The sequence below is a fragment of the Leptonychotes weddellii genome, chromosome 13 (assembly GCF_054177405.1).
Source record: "Leptonychotes weddellii isolate Sample4059 chromosome 13, ASM5417740v2, whole genome shotgun sequence".
Taxonomy (NCBI): domain Eukaryota; kingdom Metazoa; phylum Chordata; class Mammalia; order Carnivora; family Phocidae; genus Leptonychotes; species Leptonychotes weddellii.
In genome coordinates this window covers 64,587,735-64,602,184 of record NC_138381.1, presented here as the reverse complement: position 1 = coordinate 64,602,184, position 14,450 = coordinate 64,587,735, and the positions used below count along the sequence as shown (strand labels likewise).

At 47.1% G+C, this 14,450-nt stretch overlaps 1 protein-coding gene across 4 annotated transcripts in view; it reads left to right on the top strand.

Moving 5' to 3' along the window:
• GRK3 (G protein-coupled receptor kinase 3) overlaps positions 1-14,435 on the top strand; it is a 124,910-nt gene extending 110,475 nt beyond the window's left edge. For 3 of the 4 annotated variants that reach the window (XM_081801939.1, XM_081801941.1, XM_081801942.1), the window contains 4 exons: positions 970-1,132; positions 3,890-4,026; positions 7,116-7,229; positions 8,302-14,435. In XM_081801939.1, the coding sequence (XP_081658065.1) occupies positions 970-1,132; positions 3,890-4,026; positions 7,116-7,229; positions 8,302-8,463 (576 nt within the window). In that variant the 3' untranslated portion in view covers positions 8,464-14,435. Of the gene's footprint in view, positions 1-969; positions 1,133-3,889; positions 4,027-7,115; positions 7,230-7,356; positions 7,445-8,301 lie in introns of all 4 variants that reach the window. The other variant, XM_081801940.1, reaches the window with a different exon arrangement.
• The last annotated feature ends 15 nt before the right edge of the window (positions 14,436-14,450 follow it).

Here is a 14,450-nt window from a genome sequence, read left to right as displayed (position 1 = left end):
AGGTCACTAAGGGCAGTTGGAGAACCCTCCGTGTTTCATCGATTTGCTGAAGTCTTGGGCGCAAGTGCCTCTTCTTGCTCTTTTTCTTGCAAATAACTTGCCTGTTCTAATTATCTATCCAGTACTTCTCTCTCAGGCAAAGGAGCACGCAAATCAAGTTTCTAAAGAGTTCTGTGCTTTTGAATGACAGATGTGTTCCTTTCTTTCAGTGACATCATTCACCTTTCTGCATGTAGCTCGGTGGCATAAAATCATTCTCTTTGCTCATTTTCAGAGCGTGGCCTCTAAGCTCAGGGGGAGGAATGAAGGATTTTGAGTAGTAGTTTGGAAGACAAATGCTATCATTAAGTGTAATTTTTACCCCAGTGCCTCTTAAAGGCGAAGCTGCCTAAACCCCCCATGTCTCCTGAGCGCCGTGGTTGTGCATTTCATCACGCTGTTACCCTGGGTTCGTGGAAGGTTGGAAGGTTCATGGAATGAATGGAAAATTCAGCCTCCTCTCCCTTCTTCTCATCTCACTTTTCAGATGAATCGAGGGTGGTGAGAAAACCCTCCTACCTTCTCCCTTTTAATTGTTTCTCAAAGTACAGGATATAAGTTCCTACTTTTGCAAATAGAGTCTCCTCGCCATCCTTGACATTCTATTTTGTTGACGGATCCTTTTGGACTTTAAATAAAGCCCTGTACGGGTTAGTTTTTCATTGGTGAAAGGTAACGAAGATGGTATGAGAGGACGGGCTGCATCTTCCCTGACGTGGGACTGGACGTGAGGTGCTGTCCGCAGGCGCGTTGGCAGAGCCCGGCTGCATGGTTATCAGTAGCCGACATTTGTGACGGTGACCGAGCCGTCTCTGAAGGGTTGTGTGCCGTTGTCCCGTTATCTTCCCGTGTACGGTTAGAGTACTTCTGAATCTGTTGCCTTGCTGAGTATGTTAAATCATAACTATCTTGATCTCTTAAAATAATAAGCTTCTTGATTGCGACCAAGATCTCTACAAGAACTTCCCCTTGCTGATCTCGGAGCGCTGGCAGCAGGAAGTGGCAGAAACAGTTTATGACGCAGTGAATGCGGACACGGATAAAATCGAGGCCAGAAAGAGAGCTAAAAATAAGCAACTTGGACACGAAGAAGGTAAAATAGCCAGCGTGTCTCAAAATATTTTCAATGCAATGAATTTTTTAAAAAATGTCTTGTAAAGCCGGGAAAGTATTTGGGTCATAAAGCACTTTCCAGGGGTGGCAGGGGGGATGCCCTAACTAGTGGTATGTGGCTTGGAAAAGCTCAGTGTAATATTTCAGTCTTCAGTCAACATGTAAGTTAAGGTCGTCAGCAGCAGTGTGTCAGTGTGTCCTCTGACCTCGGAGCGTCTAGAGCCAGTTGGCAAGTGTCTTCCTTGAAGCCTGAATATTACCGTGCCAGGAGCAGGCCCGGCTTCACGGGCGTGTGACCTGGGCCACCTCCTAGGGCACCCCACTGGGTTGAACGCTCGCTGTCACCGTCTTGACATTCTTAATCATGTTTGAACAAGGGGCCTGCATGTTCATTTTTCACTGGGCCTGGCAAAGTATATGGTAGTTGGCTCTGGTGAGGAACTTAGCATGCGTGTCCCTTGTCCAGAGCTATAAATGGATAGAATGACATTTATTTTACAAACAGCATTAAGGAATTGCCAGACCACATTTTTATTTACAACATGTGAGTGCCCTGTTGGGATTTCCAAAGTGGAGCGTGTAACATCCGGTGTTAAACCAGTCGGCCATTCTTGATTCACCAAATGTTGTCGCTCTCGATTTTCCTAAGATTTTAAAGGATCTTGGATATTTAAATGTACTGTGGTTGAGGACGATGCTATGATTCACTTTACGTCTAGGCAAAGACTTTTCTGAGGTCAACGTTATATGATAAGAGTGACTGACCAGAACCAGTTCCTTTGTGTGAATAAGTTACTTGAATGGGGGCAGCTTGATGCAGGCTGGTCGGTCGTGCCCATCATTTCTCATTTCCCAGTAGCGTTTATCACCTGCTCAGAAACGTGTGCCCGCGCCCAGGTGGCTTCCTCCTTATGTAAAAGCTGCCTGAGTACCCCAAGGTAACAGCGCGGCCCTGCAACTGTGCTCACCTCCACTCTGCAGGGAGAGGGGCTTCATTTCTTTCTTTTTTTTTTTTTTTTAAAGATTTTATTTTTTTTTTATTTATTTGAGAGAGAGGATGAGAGGAGAGAGAGAGCACATGAGAGTGGGGAGGGTCAGAGGGAGAAGCAGACTCCCTGCTGAGCAGGGAGCCTGATGCGGGACTCGATCCCAGGACTCCAGGATCATGACCTGAGCCGAAGGCAGTCGCTTAACCAACTGAGCCACCCAGGCGCCCGAGGGGCTTCATTTCTAAGCTGTTCCTTAGACAGCGCATCCATTGACATCACTCTGGACTGTTGGCCGTAGCAAATTTTACACGAGAAATTACTTTTTTATGTCAATGGTAGCTTGCTCCGGGGAGGGTCATGATGTCACTAGAATCTTGACAAATTGGACCTAGAAAAAAATTAGTATACCTTAATGACCTTACCGAAGTGCATCCTTTTAATTAGAGCTGCAGTTAGAGCATCTAGCAAGTTAATGAATTTATCTTCATGTTTAAATGATTGATTTGGACATCACTGGGCCCTTGGTTGAAGATCTCAGGAGTCACCTTACAGAACAATACAGTCTAGGCTTAGGTCTCTGAGGTAAACCTGCAAGGCTTCTACCTTCCATATACTTAAGCCGTGCAAACACTTTTGCATTAAAATGACAGCTCTGGGGAGCCCACCCTATCACCTGTCCCCTCCCTCCTTGGTTCTTTTCCCTCCTGTATGCGGGACAGTGTGGGTATTGCTTATCTGTTTACCGTCTGGGTCTCCTGTTAGAACATTAGCTCTCTGAGGGCGAGAGTTCTGTCTCTTGCCATGTAGCCCTGCGGAATCCAGAGCGCCCAGAACATGCCCAACACCAGGCATTCCCTGAATAGCTATTGAATGAATGAGGGGAGGGGTGAATGAATGATTTTTAGCCTGGTCTCCAAAGCCTTGAAAGAAAGAAAGCAGAGCCAGTCACTTAAAATTAACCTTTTAAAAAAAAAAAAAAAGAGATAGTACTTCACTCTAACAATATGATCAGGACTTAACATGAGTCCAAATTAGCTCAGTCTGTCTAGGTAACCGTATATTTGAGGGATAAATATAGCCTTAAGGAATAACCAGTTTTGAGCCTTGTGTTACCTTGGCTGCTTGGTAAGCCCCTTACTATTATTTATGGGATTGAGTGGAGAACCCCAGTCCCACATAAAGGCAAAGGTACTTTGGGCATAGCCTGAATTGAATTCCTCTCTAATCTCCAATTCTTGTTATTACACATAATGAAAAAATAGTTTGGGAACAAACCTGTGCCCTCTCTGAGCGATGAGGGAACATCACGAATGTATCCGAATATTGAGAAACAGCCATTCAGTATGTTAGCGGAGACCTGTTCTTTCGATCCCCAGCTCACCTGGGTCTCAAAACTGAGGTACGGATTTGCATAATGTCCTCCGTTCACAGAAATTTGATTTTTCCGGGGCGCCTGGGTAGCTCAGTTGGTTAAGCGACTGCCTTCGGCTCAGGTCATGATCCTGGAGTCCCGGGATCGAGTTCCGCATCGGGCTCCCTGCTCGGCAGGGAGTCTGCTTCTCCCTCTGACCCTCTCACCTCTCATTCTCTCTCTCAAATAAATAAATAAAATCTTAAAAAAAAAAAAAAAAAAGAAATTTGATTTTTCCAAAGAGTGTGTCATTCTTTTCTGTTCGTTTGTTTCTGAAAAGAACATAGACCATCTGTGTCCGAGCCCATTTAATTTGCGGTTATTTTATATTGCTCAGATTACGCTCTGGGAAAGGACTGTATCATGCACGGGTACATGCTGAAGCTGGGGAACCCGTTCCTGACTCAATGGCAGCGTCGGTATTTTTACCTCTTTCCGAACAGACTTGAATGGAGAGGAGAGGGAGAGTCCCGGGTAAGTCCAGAGCGGCCCACCCAGCACGGACTTGCAGGGTTCTCAGTGTCACATGGCTCGTTCGGATGGCTGGCATGTCTTCTAAAATAGCCCGTTACACTCTGGGTATCTATTTAAACTCGTGCACATGAGATTTTGGTGTTCAAACTCTAACTTTTAAACTTAGAGTCAAAGAAGGATTCTGTAACGTCTGAAAATAGAATGTGAGGTCAAAACAGGTTTGAAGGAGGCCGGAGAGTAGTTGGGGAGATCAAAAGAGATAAAAACCCCAAAACCAAACAAACAAATCCAGGACGTTGGAGTCGGACAGAGGCGATTGAATCCAGAGCTCAGAGAAGGGGGTCTGGCGTCCGTGACACAGCACGACAGTTGTGGGTCTGCCTCTGCTCAGTCACCCCTTCACGTGCTTCCCCCGCCCCCGGTCAGGCTCAAATGAAATGAGCTAAGTGATGCTGGGCCCAGAGCCGAGGTCGCCAGACACTTCCTTTGGTCTCTGTTTTGTTGGAAAAGTTTAAGTGACGTCCATAGCATGGGCAGGAAGATACCACTGCCCCCTCAGGTCCTCTCTTGAGGGCCAGTGTTTGTGAACAAGGTAAGAAGACATCTTGAATCCACACTGTCCCTCGAAGCCAGGCAGGTGGCCTTTATTCAGCACCTGCTGTGTGGGGAGTGGAGGGCTCGTGCAGAGGTGGCCATCCAAGCAGAAGGCATACTTCTGCTCCTGGGGAGGGAATGGCTAGTCCTCTGGGGCCAAGGAAGCAGGGCAGTGGGTCCCGAATGTCAAAAACATAGTTGATGTCTTGGATGTGTCAGAATACTGCCCATCTGTTGTCCGGTGGTGAGCAGTGTAGAATAACCTCTAATCTGGTATGTTCGATGTTGGAATGTGTTTTTTAAATCCCCGTTGGTAAAGGGGCGTCTGGGTGGCTCAGTCAGTTAAGGGTCCAATTCTTGGTTTTGGCTCGAGGTCATGATCTCAGGGTCGTGGGATCGAACCCCATGTCGGGCTTCACACTCAGTGCGGAGTCTCCTGTCCCCTCTGCTCCTCCTCCCCCCACTTGCATGCTCTCTCTCTCTCTCTCAAATAAGTAAATAAAATCCTTGAAAATAAATAAATAAAAATAATAAATCCCCGTTGGTAAATTGCTATCTAATTATAGTGATTGCCACTGCACAGCACGTTCCTTTCAGATAAGTCAGACTGCTCACCGCTGCTGGTGCCGTGGGGCTCATTTCCTCAAACTAATGCGTCTAGGCTCTGAATTGCTATTAGTGAGTCTCTTTGGGGGTCCTGAGTTGTAACTCAGGTGCTGGTGTTATATAATATAATGTGTAATATTCTATCATATATATTGTATTTTATAAATATATGAACTCAACACACAAATTGTAATCCGTATATATTATTATTATTATAGAATATATAATATTTCCAGATAATAAGTGTCCCTGGGCATATTACGCATTTACGGTTGACCCTTACACAACTCGGGGGTCAGGGGTGTCGGCCCCTCATGCAGTCGAAAACCTATGTGTAACTTTTGACTCCCCCCAAAAACTTGACTGCTGATAGCCTACTGTTGACCAGAAGGCTGACTGATAAACAGCGGGTTAACACAGAATTTGTGCGTGACATGACTTAAATACTGTATTCTTACAATAGGGTAAGCTAGAGAAAAGAAAATGTTATTAAGAAAATCACAAGGAAGAGGGGTGCCTGGTTGGCTCAGTCGTTAAGCGTCTGCCTTCTGCTCAGGTCACGATCCCAGGGTCCTGGGGTCGAGCCCCACACGACACTCCCTGCTCCACGGGGGGCCTGCTTCTCCCTCTCCCACCCCCGCTGCTTGTGTTCCCTCTCTTGCTATATTTCTCTCTGTCAAATAAATAAATAAAATCTTTTAAAAAAAAGAAAAAAAAATCACAAGGAGAAGAGAAAATAGATTTACCGAACTGTACTGTATTTACGGGGAAAAAAATCCCTATAGAAGTGGACCCACACAGTTCAAACCCATGTTGTCCCAGGGCCAATTTTAGTCTGCCGTCTACTGGACAGTCACCATGGTGTGCGTTGAAAGGAAGTTATCTAGCTTTTCAGGATATTTGAAAACTTAAAGAAAATCTTCCCTTTTTTTGAACATCGGATACAGTAAGGTAGCTTTTTTTTTTTTTTTAAGATTTTATTTATTTATTTGACAGACAGCGAGAACACAAGCAGAGGGAGTGGGAGAGGGAGAAGCAGGCTTCCCGCTGAGCAGAGAGCCCAATGCGGGGCTCGATCCCAGGACTCTGGGATTGTGACCTGAGCTGAAGGCAGATGCCCAACGACTGAGCCACCCAGGTGCCCTGGTAGCTTGGTTTTAAAAGTCAGCATTCGATGTTCTGTTTGAGAGCGGCCTAGTGTATATGGATGGATCGATTCATAGGTATAAATCAGGAAACAGAAAAATGAGCATTTATGATGGTGGTGTTTTTCATTTAGGAGTCCTGGAGTATTTATCCAAAAAGACATAAAATGGTAAGGTACTCACGACACCATAACGTTCACCGCAAGCAGTCGTGTTCTAGACCTGGCGTGACCATCTTTTAAGGATGTTGCCTGTATTTATAGCATCCTTTTGATATCATTCTTTCAAAATATCCTTAGCTCACCAGCCAACATTGCCAGACCCTTCCCGAGCTGCCATGTCAGGAGCTCAGCTGCACCCCATCGGCTCATGTACGTCGCACAGCACTTCGCTGTTTCCTCCCAGCTCAGTCGATAGCACTCAGGGGAGCGTGCGACACGGAAGGGACGCGTGCGAGTCACAGCCGTTCCCAAATGGATCCTGTGTCAAGGGAATAGCCGTGCTGCCGTCTTACAGGGACAGTCTGTCCTTTGCCATTTCCTTCGAGATGCCGTCATTTGAATTCTGTGCATGTCCCTTCCTAGCCATTCCCCTCTCTTCTAGAACATCATCAGAGAAAGGGAAAGGCTGATTTTTTTTTTTTAACTTTTCCTAAGCTGATAGTTTTCCAGATTATTTATTAATTTAACTTAGGAAATCGGGAGATAATGTGAAGTAATGTGTCTTTTTTTTGTTTATGGCTAGCAAAATTTACTGACAATGGAACAGATTCTGTCTGTGGAAGAAACTCAGATTAAAGACAAAAAGTGCATTTTGTTGAGGATAAAAGGAGGGAAGCAATTTGTCTTGCAGTGTGAGGTGAGTTTTTCAGGTTTTTAAAACACTTTTTCCCCGTAAGCGAAAGTTCAAGCAACTGTGTGCGTCTCCCGCGAACACAGCTGCCTGGGTATGGAGCAGCTTCTTGAATCCGTGCTTTGTCGCTTAGGTAGCAGGAAAGCCCCGGGGCACAAGGGTCTCAGCAAATTAACCGTTACTGTTATAGGAACAAACGTCAGAAAATGACAGGAGAGGAGGTACGTGGAATAATCTGACTGCCCTATCTGGGAACTCTGATCAGTGTTCAGTAGGGGTCTGTTAGCTGGTCTCCCAGTTCTTCTCTTTCAGCATGTTCAAGGTTGGGGCTTGCATGTCTAAATAAACACAAGATACCAAAGTGACTTCTCTCAAGGGACATGCCATCTTTCTGTCTCCAAAGTTCTATTATAGCCCAAATTTAATTCCTCTGGGGTACTGGGGTGTGTGTGTGTGTGTGTGTGTGTGTGTGTGTGTGTGTGTGTAGGGTTTGTGTGTGTATGTGTCCATGTGGGTGGGGGTGTGTGTGTAGGGTGTGGGTACGTATGGGATGTGTGTGTGTCCATGTGGGTGGGGGTGTGTGTGTAGGGTGTGGGTGTGCATGTGGGTGAGGGGAGTGTGTGTGTGTCCATGTGGGTGGGTGTTTGTGTAAGGGTGTGGGTGTGCATGTGGGTGGGGGGGAGTGTGTGTGGGTGTGTGTGCGCATGTGCACGAGAGCGTATTTAGAGAGACCAGTAGTAGGTAACCGAGGTGTGTGTTTAATAAGCATCCCTCCACTGCACACGTGACGCGCTCGCTCATCAGCCAGAACTCCTCCTTAGGCATAACTGTATAGACTTGAGCTGTTTTAGAAATCAGAAATCGAAGGTGATCTCTGAACGAATCAGTGCTTCTCAGGGTGGGGCTCAGGGGGTCCCCCGAAGGGCTTGCCAGCCTGGCCCTGCTCCCCGCATGGCCCACAGTTCAGCGGAGCGCTGCGCGCCGGAAAGCGGTGTGGCGCGGTCGTTCCCAGAGGCACCACATCTGCTGGCCAGCCGTGCACGCCTGTTGCAACTTCTCCCTTTGTGTGTCCGTGCAGAGCGACCCCGAGTTTGTGCAGTGGAAGAAGGAGCTGACCGAGACATTTACGGAGGCTCAGCGACTCCTGCGCCGCGCCCCCAAGTTCCTCAACAAGTCCCGGTCCAGCGTGGTTGAGCTCTCGAAGCCTCCCCTCTGTCACAGGAACAGCAACGGCCTCTGACGCCCGGGACAGGAGAGTCCTGGGGAGACGGGGCCTCGAGGAAGCCCGTACCGGGGGTTTTCCGCCCTTGAGAGGGAGTCTTTTGGAGAAGTCCGGGGGTCAGATGTTCAGTCCTCTTGTCCCTGGGGCCCTTCCACGGCTGGGAGGACCCAGGACGCCGAGGTGCTCCTAATAGGAGCTGTGACCATGGTCCGGCCCGGGCCGGCCTCCCTCCCCTTCTGAGTGCCTCCTGCACATGACATCTGTCCACTCTCAAACTACTGAAGAAAGAAACGAAAGTTCTTTCCCTTTCTTACACACTTGTTTGGGTAGACGTGAACCTAGAACTTGAAATGATTCCTCCTTATAGCTTCAGTTTGTATGTCTGATATCAAACATATCTTAGACTTGCCAAGATGGAGTGCAGTGCTCTGTGGCGGCAGGTGCCGGATGGCCCGAGCGCTGCCTTGTGTCCTCTGCTGGGCTCACACGTGTCCGCTCCGCACTCCAGGGGGACGGGAGGTCAGCACGCGTTTCCTCCGTGCACTGCAGCACCGACCGACTTCTTGATGCCCCACGTGGCGAGCTGAAGATGCTTTCTGAGACGCTTGCCCTTGGGCCCCTGCTGAGTGTGCGGCACCACCCAGGTACCCGCCTGCCTCCGACGGAACAGAGGGAGCGTGCCCTCAGAGGACTTGGGAGTCGCTCATGATGACGGCGTTCAACAGTGGACCATTGGAAGGCTTCACAGGGATTCCGAAGGACAGGCAGCAGGGTTTTAACTTTCAGGGCAACAGTGATTTTCAAAAATCTTCAAATAAACAAATCGCACGGACGCTTGGGGGTGAGTCTGTCTTGGGCTCCAACAATAAGCAGTTATAGGACAGGGTCATTCTGGTTCCTTCTGCCTGCCCTCGGGACACATATCCATAACGGGTGTGTAAAGGAAGGAAAGAATTGCTCTGTTTCACGTTGTAGTATGATTTAAAATGAATTTTACTGACAAAAGAATGCTGAAGAATGAATGTGTTGAAATGAGTTAACTGTGTTTGTTGACTTCCGTGTCATCCTTCACCCGTCATTAGTGAGTGGTACTTGGCCCTGGGTGGGTCGTCCCACGCTGTGACAGCAGTGGGGCGGGAAGGCCTGTTGCCTAATCCCGGGGGCTTCTCTTCTCCCCACGGTTCTCCCACGATGCGTTCTGTGCCCTTTTCACGCCCCAAATAAATGCTGGGCTATGCTGGGCTATATGAACCAGTGTGTTTCCCAGTAAAGTCCTGTCACCAGACTGAAAATAATAACAATAATTTTTAAAGTCCACATATTTGTCTTATTCTTAGTGCAATCTTGTTGTGTGTTTCTAAGTTAACTACTAACAATATAAATAGCATCATCTTTATCTGCATCCTCCCCTCGATATTTTTACTGATTCCAGATTTCCATGCACTGTGTTCATTGGGAAAGTGAGTACTTCTTAATGAAATTATATTTTGAGAGTTTGGAAGATGATTACTGAGAGTTTTTTATTTCATAGGGGTCACTTTGGAGAAGAAAAGAAATGTGGAGGTCCACTATCCATCTCAACTACTGGTTGGGGTTTAAATCAGTGCGCATGTTCTACTCTGCTCTTTCCAGTAGGGGAGGATGGAGGCACTCTTTACATGCCTTCCCTTTTAAGCCAGGAATGTTGTTCACTTCTGTTTTTTTTAAAAAAAACCACTAGCAGCAGAAAGATAGCTGTTCCTCCTAAAGGGTGAGCTGCCTCGCGGGTGTGGTTAATGACCACTGTCACTGCTGTCCTCAGCCCCATCGCAGGCTCCCATCGCTGAGCATTTACAGGTCGGGAATTGCTGTGCCCCAAGCCTCTGCCGGACAGAGCCAAGACCCTCCTGTTGAGAAGGACGCAGACTCCTTCAGGGTCTGAGCTTAGCCTCTCCCATTTCCCACCCAGGGCATTAGCCACGCCAACCCGCAGCTCTTTGAAAGATACCATCTTTGGAGTAGAACCGGAGGTTAATCTGTCCTTTAGAAAGGAAACAGGAATTGGGAAATACCCTGAGAGCACTTTTGTCCCAAGCCTAATTTCAAGCGCTGGGGTCTCGTCCGGCGAGTTTGCTACCTGCACTTGTCCCCGAAGCCATCTGATAGGGCCAGCGTCTCCGCGACCACATGGAAGACGCCTCCGGGACCCTTCTGTGCCAGCACCTCGTGCCTGCAAGGCCAAAGAAGGCCACTGTGCTAGAGATCTGTTGCAGAAAGTTTTAAGGGTGTCACCTCGTTCCTAGATGGTTGACCCTTCAACGTGTAGACCGTGAGAAAGGACAAAATTCAGCACACGTTTTCTCACTTGAAGAAGATAAAGTTGATATTATTTTTATAAAGTTATAATGTCTTGACTTCATAAATCAAGGGAATTAATAAAGCAAAGTCTAAAAATAAAGATGACTTTCAGCTGCACTACAACGTATATGGAAGAAATGTAAAACTTCAGCCAATCCAAGGTTATTTTTCTAAGTGAAAATATTCTCTCCGGTGCATTTGCCCTTTCATGGCACTGGGAGTCGGCTTTTTCCCTTCTGCATCGTGTTTAAGTATGATTTTTCAGCAAAACTTATAGAAACCAGCTGTTTTACTGCTAATGCACGTGTTGCGCTTCTCATGCCTCTGATTGGCCAATCCACAGACATGACAGTTTCAGAATTTGTGTGGAAATAGAGGGGCCAGATGTGGAGGAAAGCAAGTGTCCCGCTCAGGAAAGCCCGCAACAACAACACACAACCATCTGTTTAAAGCAAGACCTAGCTTGACGTGCGATTTGAAATATGCCATATGGATACCAGAAACAATTGTTTTAAGGCCCTCACTGGCCATTACAGAACATCCTTTACCCATCGACAGCGAGCTTTAACTCCATGAAAAAGATCAGAGGGTGGTCTTTTCTCTGATGATCTGAAAAATTTCACTCGGAATTTGTAGTTGGGCCAATTCGATACAGCATCTGACTTGTCGATGGAATTGATTTTTCACATCAAGAAGAAAGACAGATTCTCGAAGTCGGACCCTTTTTCACATGATGTAGATCTATGAAAGGTACTTTGAAATGTGCTGGGATAAGAGAAGACTGATTCTGTAGGACTTAATCATACGTGATTTTTTTTTCTCGGTGATTTTGTTCAGGGAAGTGCTTCTGGGTCATTCGGAGACACCTGATGAATTACCTCCTCGGCACGCCTGAGGACTGACGTTTGTGCCCAGAGAGGAGACGGGCTTCACTGGAGTCTGGGACAGGTGGTGGCTGGGGGGCCGTGGGCTGTAGGGCAGGTGGAGTGGGTGTCTCCCAGGCAAGAACAGTGGTAGAAATGTGGCAAAGGAAGGAAGGCCTTAACTTGCGAGTAAAAAAAAAAAAAAAAAAATCACTCCCTTTACACCAAGCACCAAGGAAATGACTGAGTTAGGGTTGGTTGATTCTTTCCCTCCTTACAACAGGAGTTGAATAGTAATGATTGTGAGACATGGTCACTTTATTTTCAATTATGGAGCCACTGGACTTAGGAATAGGCCATCAGCTGTCCATCACGGCCCTGCATGCCCTCCAGCACCCTCCAGGAAGGCGCCCGGCACCCAGAGCTAACCCCCCATCTGTGCGCGCCTCGCAGCCACTGGGAGGGCCAGGCGCGGGGGCTGGGTGGCCGCCTGCAGGGCCCTGTGTCTGCCACAGACCTTTGTCACACGTCCACTGGAACCACAAGAAGGCTCCCCAGAATAGCAACACCCGGCGTGCTGTTTAATCCATGCCCACTTCCAGAGTGAGCTTTAATAGTTGAAATTTCGAAAATGTTTTTCCCTAAAGATCTAACATGATTTTCCCTCCCATGAAAGGTTGACTCTAGAGATCTGAATTCATCAATTACTTAAATTCATACGAATATGAATTTTTTTTTTCTTTTGACCCAGGCCACATTTTAAAAAGAATTCTTTTCCTGTTGAACTAATGAAAGCCGAACTCTGGAATAATACGATTCCCTCACATTGTAATGGGCTTGAGATTTCTTTCACCCTCAAAAGACTAACAGACCTGGCCTTTTATTGCCAAGGGACAGGGATGCCCTCCCCGTGGTGCCGGATGCCTGGCCACTCACGGACGCGGCCGGGGGAGCATTGATCGGTAAATGCAGCACCCCGAATGTTAAATTACCTTTACTGAAACACACACATACTCACTCCAGAAAATGAGTTAACAGTACATGCATTTCATGAAAAACTTAAGAAACAAAAGCTGTTTTAAAGTTTCAGCAACTCACATTCTTACAGTAAACTCTCTTAATACCACAATCTCAAAATTATCTCTGAAAACTGGTAACTCTGCTTCCATATTTTATTGTGTCTAATATAAAACGTCTTTCATGTAAGGGTAGGGAATGGAGAACTATTTCTAACCATGCACTCATAATTACAAAAGGACTTGAAATTTAATTCCCTGTGTCTCAGCTGATTTGTGTCCCGTGATGTATATATTATATGTGGTTTATAAGCTAAACACTGGCCACTTTTTAAGTTCTGTTGTGAAATTGTATTTTTCTATGTTTTAACTAATTACAATAGATTTGGCTTTTTCTGAGTAGCGTAAAGATTGCCGAACTGCCTATATATATATATATTAAAAAACAGAGTTCTATTTTAGCACAAAAGCATTTTATATTATTTATTGAATCCTTAATGTTTGTTTTCGTCAGAAACATTCCTTCTTTCTGCTCCTTTTTATTTGTATAGTTTGTTATTTAAAGAAACGGCAGCCCTTTCTGTGCTTCATAAAATGAAGTGGAAGTAACGCGCACAGCCACGCGGGGTGAACATCCCCTCTTCACTGCCGTGGACTGTTTGCAACAAAAGCTTATCCTCGGGTCTGTGCCGAGAGGCGTGTGTGCTTCCTGGGGACGTCTGACAGCGTGCCTGTCATGAAATACTGCTTTTCATCTACCTCTTCAGAAGGCCTCCTGCTTGTTGACGGGTACCCCCAAATGCTCGCTCCCAGACTGGCTGCATTCTAAAAGAATCTCAGTAACACGTTTCGGTGGGATTCCCTCTTGATGTCAGTTTTAAAGCCACGGTCCCGACTAAGCCAACAGGGCAGGTAGACATCCCTCTGGATCGTTCTCCCCCTGGAGCCGAGAGCCGCCCGCAGAGCATCATTTCCTACTCCGGTTGTGCCAAATCCCCGCACTCCGTCTCGCCGTCGCCCCGAGATTCGGCTGTTGCGCCTGAGGTATCGAGTACTAAATGGGAGGTCGGTCCTCAGCGCTGCTTACAGGGGGCCAGCCGTGTTTAAAAACCCCGCTTCCAGGCGGAGGGCCTTTGAACGTGACTTCCCGGCGCCCCCACCGCATCGCTGTTGCAAAATGGTTTGGAAGATGGGGCCATAAAGGCAAATGCTCTCGTACGTGGTTAAACCTTTGCCAGAGGTCTTAACTTCCGAGCGGACGGACCCTGAAGTATTCCCGTGAACCGGATTGACCAGTCCCCTGGGAGAGGGGGTCCCTCCGCACGCTGACATTTCTCTCTGCCTGTCTTCCTCGCTGGGTAGCCGTCGGTGTGGCCTCGTCTTCGCTATACTCTTGGCCAAGCATCACGCCCTTCAAGAAATAAATCCGTTTTCTATTGTGCGTTGCCCAACAGGGTGAAGCGGGTGAATTAGATATTGTAAATCTAGATATTGTACTTATGAAATTATCATTTGTTTTGATCTCGCTTCACGTTGATTGTGCCAGTGGGGCTGTGTAGCCCTCTCTCAGTATCCGCTTACTAGTGCACGTTTGAAGTCCTCGCCCACGGGAGACGCTGCTCCACGCCTGCGATCACCCGCCCTGTGCGGGCACGAGCTGTCATTTGGTATCACCGTCTTACACAGCTCTTTTGGAGCAGCGAGGCTGGTTTCCTGTGTTGATAAATTGCTTATATAAAAATCTCAATAAAAAGGCTCTGTACAAAGATTCCTACTTCGGTGTGCTGTC